This window comes from Chrysochloris asiatica, unplaced genomic scaffold, assembly GCF_000296735.1.
Source record: "Chrysochloris asiatica unplaced genomic scaffold, ChrAsi1.0 scaffold00039, whole genome shotgun sequence".
Lineage (NCBI taxonomy): Eukaryota > Metazoa > Chordata > Mammalia > Afrosoricida > Chrysochloridae > Chrysochloris > Chrysochloris asiatica.
Genome location: NW_006408557.1, coordinates 18,745,850 through 18,763,748, shown reverse-complemented (window position 1 = coordinate 18,763,748; position 17,899 = coordinate 18,745,850). Strand labels below are relative to the sequence as shown.

Below are 17,899 nucleotides of genomic sequence, written 5' to 3'. Positions count from 1 at the left end.
GCTCCATCACATTTTGATTTCCAAGGTCAGGGCTGGAGCAGTGCTAGCTCCCAGGGAGATTCTGGTGCACACTAAAGTTTGAGAACTACTGGCCACACACTGGAGTGACTTGGGGAGCTTTTGGAAACCCTAAGCCCAGGTCCCATGACAACCAGAGGCCCTCTTCTAAAAGACCTGAACCAGGCACCTGGTATAGGAGTTTCCCAAACATTCCCTGAGTGATCCTATTGTGCAGACAGGGTAAGATAACTGGCCCAGATACTTGCTTTCTAGACTATTCTAGCTGATCTAAGTCAGATGACCTGGATTATCTGTGCTTGGTGGATGTTTGTTTGTTAAAGCTATCTACTTGTGATATTTCTGTTATAGCAGTTCTACAGAACTAAGACACAGGCCTTGCCTGCTTGTCTCATTCCTGTTGCTGCCTGGTAGTCAGCTTGGACGCTGTCCCAGTCTGAGTTAGAGGGTCCACCACCTCCAGACTGGAGTTGCCCCTCTGTTCCTAGCCTCCAGCAGAGCCTGGGACACAGGGGTTCTAAGGAAAGGTTACTTTGGCCAGGTTCAATAGACTTCTCAGGAGACAGAGAGCCTCAGACATGTCAGAAAGGAAGCTAGTCAGCGTTAACTTGAGCACTACAGGAGTGGAAATCCAGATGTGGACAGCTAAAATTTACAAAGAAATGCTGTCAATCTGGGCTGTACTATACAGCAGCTAAGCCTTTGGACAAGTTATTGAACCTCTCTGAGCCTCTGTTTCCTCATCTGTACAATGGGGATAGTAATAGTTCTAACTCAAGCAGTAAAATTAGCTAGTATATATAAAGCATAAGGAATCACCCAGAAAGTGTTAGCAGTTATTATTGACATTATTACCCATGTTGTTGTTGTTGTTAGGTGCCATCGAGTCAGTATGGACTCATAGCAACCTTATGCACAGAACACTGCCCGATCCTGGGCCAACCTCACTACTGTTGCCACACTTGAGTCCATCAATGCTGCCATTTGGCCAATCCATCTCATTGGGGGTCTTCCACTTTTTCTCTGACCCTCCCATAGACCACCAGAAAATGCCTTGACAAGTCTTCTAAATCAGCTCCAGCCTTTTATATTTAGGGAGCTGATACAGGGAAGGTCTCGCTGGTCCCTTGTGTCCAGCTCTTGAGCATCCAGAGCCGCAACAAGTGCACTGGCCACTAAGGACAGCATGTGAGCGCATTGCTGGGATCAGCTGACTTCCTGGCCCCACTCCAGCCTGGAGTTTCTAATGACTTGGAGCCTGACATATTCCCAACATCTCGCTCTGTTTCAGACAAATCGTTGAGCATATTTTAGGATCAGCAAAAACCCACAATGCCTTTGGCTGAGCACTTTCCCTCTTCTTGTTGAAGCCCAGGGGTATTTTCTAGGAAATTGAGTCCATCTGTTTCTGATTCTGATTTGTACTTAACTCATCATGGAGCTGTTTTTGTAAGAGCCCTTTGATGTGAAAATGGCCTTATTCTATAAGCCTTCTAAGTCTTTATTTAGTCAACAGTAGGTGAATGGTTTCTCCAAAGAGACCAAAGGCAGTCTCCCTTTACACACAGGCCTGTGAAGGGAAAGTGTGACCCAAAGGACCTGGCCTGTGACCCTGAACCCCCCCTCCCCCCCCCCACTGGTGCTTTGGGCCTGTCAGGGCAAAGCAGAGCTCTCCCTGACTCCACCCCAGCCTGTAGGGCTTCCTGGGCCACACAGCCCTGCCTTCCTAATGACTCCCACCTCTCCTCCCTGTGCCCTGTAACCCTAAGCCCCTAAGCGTCCTCCTCCCATATCACTCACAGCCCATCTAAATGAATTTATGATTTCCTGTGTGTTGCTCGAGTTTCTTAAAACTTGATTGGAAGTTCCTCGAGGATGAGAAGCCAGGTCTCATAACTCACCGCATCCCTATCACCCTTGGCACCATTCCTTGTACACAATTACAGGAACCATTACCTTCAAACTCAAAAACCTCTAGAGAAGATCTGACAAGCATGAGGGTTTCCAAAGGACAAAGAGGTAGAATATTTTAAATTTGGGTTGCCCATTCAAAGACATATGGCTTCTGTACCATAGTGAGCTCCAAGAACTGTTGATTGAATTGAATGGACCAGGATTCTGCCTCCCCTTCCCTCTGACACCCAGCCCAGAACACTCCATTGTCTCAAAGCTGTCCTGTTTCTTACAGAAGAGCACTGTGGAGAACTGCCTAGTCCAGCGAACAGAGTTCTTCTCTAAATGCAGGGTGGCTGAGTTACCCCGTGCTCCTGAGAGAAGCTAGGGTGTTTTAAAGAATATCCCTCACTTTTGGCTTGCTTTTAACACTCTACAACCCTCCCTCAGACATCCCTGCTAGAGGCAAAATCTTGGCAGAGTTCCCAATGGACTAGTCTGATGCTACGCTTAAAGATGTATTTGGGGTCCCTCATAGACAGGAGTCCTGGTGTGGCAGGGTAGGATATGAATTGAACTGTCAACCTCATGGTCCACGGTTCAAACCCACCACTTGCTCCTTGGAAACCCTATAGAGGGTTACTATGGGTCAGAACTGACTTGATGGCATTAACAACAGGCAGTTAATATCAGAATCACCTTCCAAGAAAAACAGATCATTTGATCCCATACCCAGAGTTCTTGACCCAAAAGAACTGACAGAGTGAGGTCCAAGAACTTACATTTCTAGCACTTCCCAGGGGATGGTGATGCTGTTGGTCTAGGGAGCACACTTTGGAGACCACTGGTCTGGCGTGGACTGAAGTGAAAGTTTCAGGGAAGGAAGTGGCTATCCCGTACCAATGAATTTGTCTCATTTTCTGTTTTCTCTGGATACAGATGGGTAATGGTGGCCATGCACCACTCTGAAGCAGGGGCTGGACTTGATGCCATGTAGAAGCCACCTCATTCAGCCCTCACAATTCTTCCGTGAGGTGGACATGATTCCCATTTTACAGATAAACCTCACAGGTGGGGCCAGGTGAAGCCAACCTCCTCACAAACAGCTTAGTTTAAGACCTGGCATGTAGCAGGTGGCCACCATATTCTCCCTGAACTAAAGCGTCCATGAACACAGATGGGAAGAAGCCATGTGAAGCTGACTCCACAGCCCAAACTCGCTCTATCACACGAGCAGGAAACCCTGAGGGAACTCTGGGATGGAAAGGACTGGAAGCTCTTCTAAATCGATGGTACTGTCAAGATAGGGTCTGGACAAGAACAGGGGCAATGAAGAGAAATGGGGAGGAGCTGATTCCAGGGGGGCCATGAGAGAGAAATGGACTTACTTGGTAGAAGAATTGAAGGCCACTCCCTGGGCATACTTGTGGCAGGGACAAGGCCTGACTGGAAATGATTCTGGGAGTTGCTGGGGAAGAAGTTCAGTTGTTTGGGTTAAGAACACTTTTAAAATTTTCTTAAAGGAAAGTAACAAATGCTCTTAGTGAGATAACTACTACACAACATCAGGAGGTAGAGGGTTATACAGTTCATAAGCCAAAAAACAAAAGGTATAATAATCTCATATTAAAGAGATTCAAATAGAAACTTTGGACAGCAGTTGCTTCTGGGGAGAAAGAAGGTGGTTTTTTTCTTAGTTTGTTCAGTACCATAGCATTTGAAATTTTTATTGTGCACTTTCCATCTATTATCGCTGTAAAGTAGCAGCTAGTGGGTTTGAATCACCAACCTTGTGGTTCAAACTGACCTTGCAGTATAGTGCATGACCCTGCAGCACCACACACACTGAGGAGTCCTGGAGTGGTATTGTAGAATAAGCACTGGACTACTGACCTCAAGGTCTGTGGTTCAAACCCACCAGCTGATCCTCAGTTGCTATGAGTTAGAAGCAAGTTGAAGGTATTTAACAACAATATATGCTGTACTGAAAATTTTAGAAATTAAAGAAAAACTTTAAAAATTGTAATTCCACTGCCCAGTAATGGCTACTAATAACATTTTCCCTTATAGGGACTTAGTTTGTTTCTATGTAAACACTATTTTTACAAGTGTTCTCCTTGATCTTACTGTATTGTAACTTTAGTTTTTCTAGCTGCATGCTATTCCATTACACCTATCTATCAAAATGCATATTATAAACCCCCTATTGCTCAATATTAGATTGTTTTCAATTACTTGCTATTATAAATCTTAGTTTATTTCTGAACTGACGTGGATGGCTACTGACAAAGCTGTGGTTCAAACCCCACCAGTTGGTCCTTGGAAACCCTATACAGGGTTGCTATGGGTTGGAACTGACCAAGCAATAATCATTATTTTAGTCATTACAGGGATCGTCCATAGTTCAAAAGAGATGATGTTTTAAGATTCTTGTTGCTTCAATGCAGACTGAGAAATAAAATATTCATAGAGATGTTTTCAATGAGGGTTTGATTTTATTATGTCCTGATTTATGTAAATTCTCTTAAAACATTTCTAGTTGGAATTTTATAATAGTTAAACTATATAGTTCAATAAAGATTAAGCAAAAGCCACTCAAAACTGGGAGTTAGAAGACCAAGGCTTCAATTACAATTACAAGGTCTCATCCAAGCCCAATCCTTGGTGTGTTGGTTTTCTTGGGTAAACACTGCCCAACTCCCCATTGACCTCCCCAACCAGGCAGCCCTTTTCCTATGGGGAAAGAATACAGGTGTTTCAGGTTGATTTATCTTCACCTGACCATCTTAATGAATGCTGTACTTCAAAGTTAAATAAAATAAAAATAACCTGTAGTCAGAGACTAGGTTAACAGACGGCGGATTTCTAAACAAAACTGGAACAAGAGGTGAATCAATGCAGAGATGAAGTGTTAGCAGCAGGGACAATCCTGTTCAAATCCCCCAGCATTGCGGCAACATCCCTCCCAGTCTACAGGCCCTGATCAAAGCCCTTTATTCAATATCTGGGACAAAATTCCAGTATGACCAAGGGGTTGGAATAGTTCCGGAGTTCATAATGGGGTCTGCACTGTAGCAAGTGGTGGCAAGGAGATAATCTACTCTTGTGTAGAAATAAATCCAAGCCAAAACCCACTGCTATGGTCAATTTGGACTCACAGCAACACTACAGGACCGAATCCAATCGGTCCGGAGGATTTCCAAGGCACTGAACAACAAAAGCAATCTTTGGAAGCTGACCGCCACATCCTACTCCTGCAGAGTGGCTATTAGGGTTTTTTTGTTGTTTCTGATTCAAAATAAAATTGGCAATGAAAATCATTTCAGTTTTAAAATAAGTAAAAACTCAAAAAAATATTTCCCAGTGACCAGAAGCACCCAATATATTTTGCCAGAATGCCTTGAAATATGCTTTTTTAAAAAAGCTTGATGTAGCTTATAAAATGAAATGATTCTGTTGAGAATTCCAGTACCAATAGAAGTAAAATACTGGCTAGTGCTCTATGTCAACTTGGCTAGGGCAGGATTCTCAGTATTATGTAATCATCCTCCATTTTGTGGGCTGAAAGGTTTGAACCCCCAACTTTTCAGAGCATCACCAGGGATCCTCTACATAGAAATTGTGCTTGGTTTTGTTGTTAGATGCTGTGGAGTGGTTCAGGTTCCCAGTGACCCTGTATAGGCTGGTGGGTGGGGTAAGGTCACTGAAAAGGCAAACTCTCTCGTGTTCAGTGTTATCGTCCTTGCCCCTAGGAGGTGCTCCAAGAATGTTTGGGAACCTGGGAACAAGGAGTTCAATTACTCTTGCCAGAAAGGTGCCCCGTCTGGTACCTTACAGTCAAGATGTATTGGGTTTCAGATCTATTGGGTCTATTTAAAATTGACCAACAATCAATACAACTTTCTAGGGTCTACTACTCTAAAGCCAGGCAGATTTCCTAATAATAGTAAGTGGAAGGAGGGTGAAATCTACCATCCTGCAGGAAGGCTCTACACCTGTCTTGATTTCAGCCTACAAGAGGGTCTACAAGGTGGGTGGGTGAGGGAGGAGTGGGCTGCTGAGGGGACACTAGGGCACGGAACTGAAAATGAGTCTCTCTTATCAGGAGTTCACAAGCAGATAGAGGAGAAAACCTGGGACTAGAGCGCCCATCAGTTGAGTCAGCACTGTCCTAAGCGGTCTTCTCAATTACCTTGTGAAGTAAGAAGGAAACTTGTTTTGACACAGGGAAAGGAAGGTTCTGAGAGGTGAAGGCGCTTGACTGAGGGCACGCAGTTGATAAGCAGAGCTTAAATTTGAAGCAAACTGACCAAAGATTGTAACCCTGACCAGCAGTAGAGGTATGAAGGAGGTTCTATATGGGTCCCAAATAAAACCAAATCCACTGCCATCGAGTCCTTTCTGGCTTATACTGGCCCTATAAGACAAAGCAGAACTGCTCCCTAGGATTTCTGGGACTGTAGGTCTTTACAGGAGCAGATAGCCTTATTGTTCTTTAGCGGAGTGGCTGGTGGATTGAAGCACCAACTTTGTGGTTAGAAGTCCAATGCTTAGCCCATGGCATCACCAGGGCTCCTTCTATATGGGTCCAGCAGACATTCTGATATGACCCAGATGTAGCAGGAAGCCCTCAGAAGTGCCCCAATGTTACATCTTGAGGTATGTGAAAACACCGTGGTCCCAGCGGCAGAAGAGGTAGATTTGGCGGCTGGAAGGCTTCTGGTAGACTAGCTCCAGTACAGGCTGCCTGCCAGGTGGTGGTGAAGGAGTGGTAGAAGAGGTGGGCAGGGCCCCCCAAGGGCTGGGTGGGCTAAATTTGGATTTTACACCTGGACACCACACAGCACTCTGAGTGTATGAATCTGTCCACTGACAGATGTAGCCAGGTTAGACTATAGCCTATTCGTGTATCAGAACACTGTAGCCAGAGAGGAATGCAGACTCCATGGATAGACAGGCAGGTGTATGATGAGCTCTATTAAAAAGGTGGTTGTTGTGTGCTGTTGAGTAGATTCTAACTCACAGTGGCTCTATGAAACAGAGTAGAACTGCCTCCTAGGCTTTCTCTCCTAGGCTGCCATCTGTATGGGAGCAGACTACGAAGTCTTTTCTCTCATTGAGCTGCTGGTAGGTTCAAAGTGCATCCCAGTGCTTAACCATTGTGACATCGGGGCTTCTTGTTAAAAGGGGGAAGGGAATGGTAAAAATGAGATATTCCTATGGAGTCTTGGTATAGCACCATAAGACAAGCACTGGACCTCAAGGTTGGTATGAACTGGAAGGTCGGCAGTTCAAAATTGCCAGTTGCTTCTTGGAAACCCTACACAAGGTGGCTATGAGTCAGAACCAAGTCAGTGACACTTAACAACAACAACACTATATACGGGAGTCCTGGTGTGGCGTTGTAGGATAAGCACGGGACTGCTAGCCACAAGGTTGGCAGTTCAAACCCACCAGTTTGTCCTTGGAAACACTATACAGGGGTCACTAAGAGTCTGAACCAACTAGAGGGCACTTAACAACCATTGTTTCTATGTGGGGAGAAAAAACCATACCCTTCTAAAGGACCCACAGGGAGGACTGCTGGAAGGAACAGCACAGAGGGGGTACTGACTAAGGGGGATTGTCATCTTTGAAATGAGTAGCCCCGCCCCGGTAGCACAATGGTTAAGTGCTTATGTGTTATCTGAAAGGTTGGCGGTTTGAACCCACCCAGCGGCTCCATTAGAGACACGCCTGGTGATCTGCTCCTGTACCTGTGCTCAGAAAACCTGATCGGGCAATTCTAGTCTGTCACGTGGAGTCTCGGTGCGACGTGCGACGCTGCGGGTTAATGTGCTGGACTGCAAAGTTGCTTTGAACTGTAAAGCCTACCAGCCACATCTCAGAAACCTTATACAGGGTTGCTATGAATCAGAACGACGAGTAGAAATCAACTGGACAGTACATAACAACAATTCTGTCATATGGAGTTGCCAAGCAACATAATCGACTCCGTGGCACCTAACGACAAGAGTCTTTGCAAAATGCATCTACTCTTCAACCTAGCAATTCCAGTTCTAGATATTTAGCTCATGAAAATATTTCTACATATGCCAAATGACATAGATATATGAATATTCAGTTGTAGCACTGCTGAGAGAAAACAGTTCACTTACTTAGGTGTTAACCAAAAGGTTAGGTTTGAGTTCACCCAGAGACGACTGAAGGAAAGGCTTGCCGATCGACTTCTGAAAAATCAGCCACTGAAAACCCTACAGAGCTCAATTCTATTCTGACACACATGGAGTCCCCGTAAGTTGGAGTCCATTAGGCAGCTGGGTTTTATTTTGTAACACTGTTTATAAGAGAAGGAGAATGGAAACAATCAAAACTGGTTAAATGAATCAATCACCCATTTGAAAACCATAGTGCATTTGTTACAAGGGAAGTTCATCTGTATGTTCTGATACAGAACAATTTCCGAGTTAGTGGGGAAAAAGTACACTGCATAATGCAGTGAACCTGTGCTTTCATTTGCGTGGAAAAGCATTTGCAAATACAGTGTCTCCAGAAGAACACAGCATAAACTAGTACTAGTGATTACCTCTAGGAGAATGGGGAGGGAAAGAGAATCATTTCATATTGTCTCTTGAATCATGGGCATGCAACTAGTTATCTATTCAAAACTCTGATAAAACATTTCTTGAAGAGGGAGAGCATGAGGAGGAGGAGGGAAAGCTATGTGTCAGGTCTGGGGCTAAAGCCATCACAACACAAATCAACGACATGTTACGTTTTCATAACCTGAATTTTCTCGGATCTGTTCTTACAAATTTCAACCAGGGACCACATTCTAGCCTAAAGACTCAGGGCAGAATTGTCTCAGGATGGTCACTTTCAAGAGAACACTAGTTCAAGGCAGATGACTCTTTAATTCGTGCATACATGCAACTGGATTCAGAGCTTCTCTTCAGAACATTTTTTATTCATCACCTAACCAACAGAGGTCACCCACCTTCAACCCAAACAAGCTGAAATTGCCTTTTTACAATACACTAGGCCAAACCAGAACTGGGGGCAGAGTAAGTGTAGCCCACACACGGCCCATTACACAGGATCAGCACTGCACCACCACAAACAGGGTGGGCGGAAATCCTTGGGGGCTCTACCCACGTGGCATCTCTAGTCTTTCTCTTGTTTTGTCATAAATGGGGTCTTGCTTCTTTGGGGGGAAGGGTAGTCTGCATATATCTCGAGTGGTGGTACCATTTGTTTACTCTAGAGCTTTGATGGGGAGGTGACTCCGTTGATACTCTCCCTGGAGTCTGTTTGAATATCTAAAAAGCCTCCTGGGAGATAGGAGGTGGCTCCAAAACAAAGGGCCTGCAGGCTGACTGGGTAGGGCTCCTTAAGTACTTAATCCTGTGGCTTTTCAAAAACCTTTGCACCTGGGCTTCCAAGGAGCAAGCAAGGCAAAATGAGCACCCAATAAGTCTGTGAGTAAGGTGCTTCTCTGAGCAGTCACCCAGGAAGAGGAAGGGAGCAAGGTGGAGATGTGGGGGCAGAAATCAGCTGAAACATTCCATGCTGGCTCTGACTCTCTCCATCTCGTGTAGGAAGCTGTAGAACTGAGGCAAGGTTAATTCTGGGGAGAGAAAAGTCAGTTTCAGGTCAATGCTTCCAACTCCACAGAATCATCCAAGAATTATTTCTCACCTTTTTTGGGGGGGGTAAGAGGGGGGGTTTAGTACAGCTGAGCAGCAATTAGAGTAATGGGTCACGATAAAGAACTGAGAGCCTTGAACATAGAAGGCTCCTTTTTTATTACAACAAAATCCAAAACAACAAAATGGTTTAAATGGCATAATTCTGCAGCACAAAGAGATGAAAGGGAGGGCATAGATGGTCAAGGCGACTTCTACAGCAAGAGTTTCTGAAACCTTTCAACTAGGCCATTCCTTCCTCCCTTCTCCTTTTTTAAAAAAAAGCTTTTCAGCTTTGGTGTCTCCAACCAGCAGGCAGCTTATTCACGATCCTCAACTATCACTTATGACAGCAAAGGTAGTGCAATGATACTCCACAGCACAGTCCTGACTGTGGTGGACTTCACAGGCCCACTGATTCAAGAGAACATGGAAACTGTAAAAGGGCTCCAATGGGTCTTGGACTCACCTATATACAAGTTTTCAGTTTGGTTTCCTTTTTTAACCACCAACTTTAACTGATTTAAAAAAAAAAAAAAAAAGAAAGAAAATTAAAAAATAATGAAACGGCAAAACATGTGCACGAAATTCTTGAGACCCCTTTCACCTAATTAAACATTAAATCACCCAGTTTCCTACTTGAGACTGACAGGAACTGGCTGGGTCACCCACTACCAAAGGTCCCAACAACCCGTGATTAGGAGAGCACTCAAACGTCATTAATAGTATCAGGTTCCCAGTACCGTCTTTGTGTCTGACCACATTTTTATGAAATATACAAGACACTTCAGTGGAACACCTAATTCAATGGATATTTAAAGGATCTCAGTGTAGACTTAGTCCTGGTGTGGCACTGTGGGCTAATGCATCAGACTGCAGAGTCATCTGAACTGCAAGGTCGGTGGTTCAAGCTCACCAGCTGCTCCTTGGAAACCCTATACAGGGTCGCTAAGGGTTGGAATCAACTCGACGGCACTCAACAACAACAATGTAGACTTAACAACTTTCAACCAAGTTAAAAATCTCCATTTTCAAAGATCTGGAGAAGACTTACTTGTAAAAAAATACTTCCCACTTTCTCCAGTTCACTGCTCCCAGAGGTCACTGCGTCACAAAGAGACAAAGAATAAGTAACAGTCTGAGGATGTGCTCTGAAGACCTCAACCTTGCTTTCCAGCTGAAGCTAAGTGGGGGTGATTATGAAGACAGCAGACATGCTCTGTGGGGAGGCAACCTACCAATGGAGACAGCTGCTAAACGAACAGATGCATCCACACAGAAAAGCAGCTGCTGACCACAGCAGTCTCAGAGGACCTATGGCCCCACTGTCCCCCTAGACACACCCAACCCTACATCACCTGAATGTCCGGGACTGGCTCCAAACAGTTACCTCCAAATTTCCACTCCATATCTACAAGCTGGTTAATCATCAGAGTCTGACCTATGGCCCATTGAGCAAGGGTGGGGGAATTCTGCTTCCACTGGAAGAAAACCAAAAAGCCCAAATCATAAAAAATGAAAAAAATCCCTCCCTTCTCCACCCTGTCCCAAACACAGCAATGCTTAATATTGTACAAGAAGTGGGAAGAATGCAGAACCAAGGGATCAGCCTATATGTACATGTGGCACTGTTGGGTAAGCATTAGGCTACTAACCACCAAGGTTGGCGGTTCAAAGCCACGAGTTGCCCCAAGGGAGAAAGATGTGCTAGTCTACTCCCATTAACATTCACAGCCTCAGAAACCCAATGGGGCAATTCCACTCTGTCCTCTGGGGTCACAAGGACTAGGAACAGACTCAATGGCAGTGGGATTAGTTTGGTTTTTGGTTTAGGGGATGATATAGTCTGCAGAGATGGAAAACAATGTTAATGTTTTCTTTTATTCTAAGATTTAATCCAGATTGGAACAAAAATGGCGCAACACTTCTATCCATCCAAATCAGAGGGAAAATGAAAGGTGTGCTACATGTGAACCCAAATGAAACTACTGAGATAGGGGAAATGACATATGACTCAGGGTTGTTTAACTCAGCCTGTATTTCCTACTCTTTCCCCACAAAATAATAGAAGGAGTGATGATACCTTTTCAGAAAAGTAAGTGGCCTTGTCCTCACTAAGACCTAAAAGAGAACAGAAGGTGACGTTAATACAGTAAGAAGCCATAGAAACCCATCACCCTCAGCAACTTTGAGTGAAGACCTACCCAGAGTTATGAAATCGGCCCGGACCTGCTCAGCTGTGAGACTCTTCTTCAAAGCACCTGGGAAGAAGAGGGAAATTGGTTAAGGAGGGGAAACATTTTCAGTCAGCAATAAATATTTAGGAGCCCTGGTGTGGTGCTGTAGGATAAGAACTCCACCACAAGGTTGGCTGTTTAAACTCACCAGCTGCTTCTCGGAAACCCTATGCTGGGTCACTTGAGTCAGAAAGAACTCAACTGCACTTAACAATAATAAGTATTTATTTAATTGGTATAAGCTATATGACATGTTGTGGTTAAGTGCTATCTAGTCAGTTCTGACTCATAGTGAGTTTGTATAGGGTTTTCAAGGAGCGGCTGGTGGGTTTGAATGGCCAACCTCATGGTTAGCAGTCAAGTGCTTATCCTACAGCACAACAGCAGGACTCTAGATGACAAGAAATACCAAAATCCAGCTAGCTCTGACAAGATTTCAATCCAGCTGGCTCATCTGAAATAGCTGAGAACAAGACCCTAACCTTAACCCTATACAATATAGCATATTTTGTTTATTGTATGATATAATATAATAGAAAATGTAGAAGAAATTGGAGACAAGAGAAAAAACCTCATGGACTTGGGGCTGGGGAACCTGATTTGAGGATCAGCAGTCCTGGTGTGGTGCTATGGATAAAGCCCTGGATCGAAAGGCTGGTTTGAACCACAATGTCAATGGTTCAAACTCACCAGCTGCTCCTCAGAAAACCTATATAGGGTAGCTCTGAGTTGGAACTGACTCAACAGCACTTAACAACAGTAACAATGGCACAGGGATAATAGCCTAAAACTGCACTGTGCAGCATGGAGTAACTGAACATATGCGGCTGTTTCAAATTTAATTAAAATGGGAATGTAATCCATGTCACTAAACTCTACATGTAGAAACTACTGAGCCATGCATGTTTTGCTGTGTATATTCTCAACAGCAGCAAAATGAAACTCTTAGAATGACTTAAAATATGTTTTCTGGATAAAAAAAAAAGAAATTAAACACGCCATTCCTCATTGGCACTAACTAGCCACATTTCAACTGCTCACTAGGCCCCTAGGACCAGTGGTCTTTATTAGTCAGCACATATTACAGGTCATTTCTACCTGCACAAAAAATTCTATTAGCAGCCATCATCCTAGAAAATCTGCTGTCATGCCTACACCAAGATAGGCTAAACAATGTGACCTTACAATTCACAAGTCACTTCCTGAGATGCCATCAACCTTCCCCTCAGTCACTCTGAGAACACATCCTTGTGAGACTGCTTTGTTCTGCTGGAACGCTCCAATTCCTGAAAACCAAGTGTTGCCAGAAATCTAGACTTCTAAATGTTTAACCTGCAGGTGACAGCCTACAATTACAATCTGGATGCCACTTGGAAATTTTCCACTTACTAGTTCTCCAGAAAATGACAAATTAAAGATAAGGACTACACCTACCATTTTAAGGGAGGGCCCTAACAGATATCCTAAACCCATGTCACCACCCCCACCCCAACTTCACACAAGAAAAACAATCCCAAAGCCCCATTGTCCCCAGTAAAATAAGCCATGTAAACAAAAGGAGGAAACCTCTTATCTCCAAAATCAGACTGAGCAAGGAAGTTGCAAGGAAAGGCGAGATTTGGTCATAAAGGTATCCAAAAGAAGGGAGCTATTTTTTAACCAACCCAATGCAGTCATAACTACCTGGTGTATAGTTCCTGAGTTTATATGTTTATATGCAGTTTAAAACTGATCATATATATATATATATATATATGTTGTTAAGTGTCAAGTCAGTTCTGATTCATAGTGAACCATGCATAGGATTTCCAAGGAGCAGTTGGGGAGCCTGAACCGCCGACCTTGTGGTTCAAACTGACTTTGCAATCCAGTGCATTATCCCACAGTGCCACACCAGGATATATATACATACATATATGGTGTTCCAGTGGGATGCTGCAGGAAGATACACTGGACCTCAAGGTAGATTTGAACTGTAAGGTCAGTGGTTCAAACTCACCAGCTGCTCCTCAGAAACCCTTTACAGGGTCGGGTCGCTATGAGTCAGAACTGACTCTGGCAATTAACCATAATAATATATATTGTGTGTTTGTGTGTGTGTATATATATATATACACATAAAGAGCGAGAGCACAAAATACTGTGAAGTAGGAGTTATTGTAACCTTTAATTGACAAGGAAACGGAAAATCAGGAGCAAATGAACATAGTCACACTCAACAGATCATGCCCCCAAAACACTGATTGCAATACCCACCCCATGGAAGCTTTCCAGCAATGCTGGTAGTAGGGATTTAAAAACCATTTACAGGGCGAGGGTTCTGGTGCTTCTGCACAGTAGTCTGAGTTGAAAGGTAATTTTGTTAAGACTTTGTCAGACCATGTCCCTCCTCTGCACAAAACTCTAGTAGCTCTGGTTTCATTCACAGTAAAGTCCCTGTGACTCAGCCTCCTCTGAAGCCCCTAAGCTCTCTCCCTTGCTTACCTTGCTATTCTTATAGCATGCTGGGCAGGTTTCTACCTCAGCATTTGCCCCTGAAGTCCCCATTGCTAGGAACATTTCCTAAAATCCTTACAGGCTCATCCCTTCAAGTAATTCTCCAGCCTCTCTGAAAGGATCCCTGACCTAGCTACTTAAAATTGCATTGCCCCTTCCTTACTCATGCCTTTACACTTGCCATATTTTCAGCACTGCATTTATACCTATCCAAGGTGCTGTAGGACAAGCACCTGATGGCAAGGTCGGTTTAAACCAAAAGGCCAACAGTCAAACCCACCAGCTGCTCCTTGGAAACCCTATACAGGGTCAGTATGAGTTGGAACAGAGTTGACAATACTTAGCGACAAGGCGACAAACTTTAAGTTATTTATTTATTGTCAATTTCCCAATAGAAATGTGTCAGCTCAACAAAAACAGGAACTTGGCTCATTTTGTCCACTGCTAAATCCTAAGCTATGAGAACAGTGCCTGGCACCACTTATGGTTGGAACTTAATAAACAGATGCTGAATGACAGAATCCAATTCTTGAAAAGATTAAGGTAGAGTTTGATGTGCCAATTAAAAAATACTTAAAAGAAAAAAGGTGCAAAAGAGTTGGTACAACATGATCCTTTGTGTGTAAATAAAAAGGGATGTACACTAGCAGACTTTGACAAGTGTGTGGAAGAATTCCATGACTTTTTTTTTTTTCCATGATCTTTTAATTTCATTTTTCCACGAGCTTTTTGAAGCCTCTTCATGTATTTCTACGTATATCTTTAATTATATCTTTATTTGGTAGCTAAGCTAGCAAAACATGTATTTTTATGAACAGATACACAAAAAACTTAACAGTAGATTTCTTTGTTGAAAGGGACTGGGTGGGGCATCTTTCCTTAGAATTTCCTTCCTTTTTGTCATTAAAAATTTTCTAACCATATGCATGTGTTATTTTATTTTTATGTGCAGGTAAGAGAATTGTGAGCAATTTTTTCTCATAAAAAAAATAAAGGTTACTTTTTAACAATACGGCAAATGAATTGTCCAAGCAAGTGGCAGAGCCAACTGGTTTATAGAGTGGAAGGTCCCCAAGCTTTCTTACTTCAGGTTGCTCTGAGATGCTAGCTCAGTGAGGCAGCCTGAAGAGTGATCAACAAAGAAACCTTCTGAGGTACAGAGGCCCAGAAGCAAACTCTTCCTCCTGGAATTAGCTGGGGTGGTCAGGAACCATCCTTAAAAAACATAGGAACACCATGCAAGGTATCACATTCTGAACTTGTTTTTCAGCCTTTTCCTTTGATGATTCCTGTGTCTTAGGTCAGACACAGGACAGGCCCATGGACTTCGATCCTCAGTCAGACAGAAAGCAAATCGTCTGAGTTCCGGGGCTGGACATCATGCTAGGTAAAATGGAGGATCAGAGAAAAAGAGGAAGATACCAGCGAGGTGGATTAGCACAGTGGAAGCAGTAATGGGCTCATGCACAGCAACAATTGTGAGGTTGGTGTAGGACCAGGCAATTGTTTTGTTGTAAACAGGGTCACTGTGTGTCAGTACAGCACCTCACAACAATAACAATCCAATGGTGACCTCTATTCATCCAGAAAGAACTCCCTAGGGATTAGGAAAACAGAGTCATCACCTTTTCATGAAAAACAATCAGTTACTGAGCACCACAAGGCCAGGCATCTTGCTTGTAGTTGTTGTTAAGTGCCATCAAGCCGGCTCCAATTCATAGGAACCCCTACGCACAACAGAAGGAAACACTGCCTGACCCTGCACCATCCTCACAACTCTTGTTTTGTTTTAGTCCATTATTGCTGTCACTGGGTCAACAGTGTTGGGGGCCTTCCTCTTTTTCATTGACCCGCCACTTTATCAAACATGATGTCCTTCTCCAGGGACTAGTCCTTTCTGACAATATGTCCAAAGTACGAGAGAGTATGTCTCGCCGCCCTCGTTTCTAGGGAGCAATCAGGATGGATTTGTTCATTCTTCTGGTAGTCCATGGTACTTTCAATATTCTTCACCAACACTGTAATTCAAATGTATTGATTCTCCTTTGGTCTTCCCTATTCATTGTTCAGCTTTTGCAGGCTTATGCGTAAATTGAAAATACCATGGTTTGGGTAAGGTGTACCTTAGTCTTTAATGTGACACCTTTGTTCTTAAACACTTTAAAAAGGTCTTCAGCAGATATGCCTAATGCAAAACATCCTTTGTTTTTTTCTTTTTTTTTGACTGCTGCTTCCTTGTGGATTCAAGTAAAATGAAATCTTTGACATCTTCAATCTTTTCCCATTCATTATGATGCTATTTACTGGTCCAGTGTGAGGATTCTTATTTTCTGAAGTACAATTCATACTAAAGGCTGTATCCCATCAATAAGTACTTCTTTGCTTCCAACAAGCAAGGTTGTGTCATCTACATAGAACAGGTTGTTAATGAGTCTTTCTCGAATCCTGAAGCCATGTTCTTCTTCATATAATCCAGCTTCTAGGATTACTTGCTTAGTATACAGACTGAAATAAATATGGTGAAAGGATATAGCCCTGATGCACACCTTTCTTGATCTTAAACCATTTAGCATCTTGGTCTGTGCATTGATTCCATTGCACAACGAAGTGTTTTGAAATTCCCATTCATCATAATGTTATCCATAGTTTGTTATGATCCACACAATTGAATACCTTTGCATAGTCAATAAAGCATAACTAAACATCTGTCTAGTATTCTGTTTTTATCCAAGATTTGACATCAACAGTGATATCCCTCGCTCCATGTCCTCTTCTGAATCTGACTTGTATTTCTGACAGCTCCCTGTGGATGTACTGTTACCATTATTTTGAATGATCTTCATCAAAATTTTACTTGCATGTGATATTATTAATGATACTGTTTGATGATTTCTGTATTCCCGTGGATCACCATTTTTTTTATGAATGGCTACAAATATAGATCTCTTCTAAGCTGTCTTCCAAATCTGTTGGCATCCTCAATTATTAAGTTACTTTGTTGAAACATTTAACTGTGTATTCTGTCAGTTCCTGGAGCTTTGTTTTTCACTGATGCCTTCACTGCACCTTTGACTTCTTCCTTCAAAATCATCAGTTCTTGATCATAAAAACTACCTCTTGAAATGGATGAACATAGACCAATTCTTTGTGTATTCCTTCTATCTTCCATTGTGCTAAGCATTAAAATAAAGTCAAGCTTAAATAGTGGCCCTACCACCAAGTTAGCTGACCTCTTGTCTAGGAGACAATCCATATAATAATGACAGTAACAGTAACAATAATAGCAACAGCGTAGCTACCATTCATTGAATTGAGCACTTTACATTTATCTCTCTCAATCTTTATAAACAACCTATGAGGTAGCTAAAGAAACCAACTCTCAGAAAGCTGAAATAACTTGCTCAAGGTCTCATAGCTGTGAAGTAGCTATTTAAATGTTATACATATAAACATTTTCTATATTTACATTCTGACATATAAAATGAAAAGGGCATCTAGCAACCAAATTCAATATGGAGGTCCTATCTGGATCGAGACAAAAACAACAAACTATAAGCAAATTAAAGGCAT

At 42.9% G+C, this 17,899-nt stretch overlaps 1 protein-coding gene across 1 annotated transcript in view; it reads right to left on the bottom strand.

Annotated features, from left to right (window-relative positions):
* Positions 1-9,461: 9,461 nt before the first annotated feature.
* The window catches only part of COMMD7 (COMM domain containing 7), a 32,512-nt gene continuing 24,074 nt past the window's right edge, over positions 9,462-17,899 (bottom strand). Inside the window, exons 4-9 of the mRNA XM_006860694.1 lie at positions 11,801-11,857; positions 11,680-11,717; positions 10,987-11,077; positions 10,651-10,700; positions 10,066-10,114; positions 9,462-9,538 (exon numbers count right to left, since the gene is read on the bottom strand). Coding sequence (XP_006860756.1) covers positions 9,462-9,538; positions 10,066-10,114; positions 10,651-10,700; positions 10,987-11,077; positions 11,680-11,717; positions 11,801-11,857 — 362 coding nt within the window. The remainder of the gene's footprint in view (positions 9,539-10,065; positions 10,115-10,650; positions 10,701-10,986; positions 11,078-11,679; positions 11,718-11,800; positions 11,858-17,899) is intronic.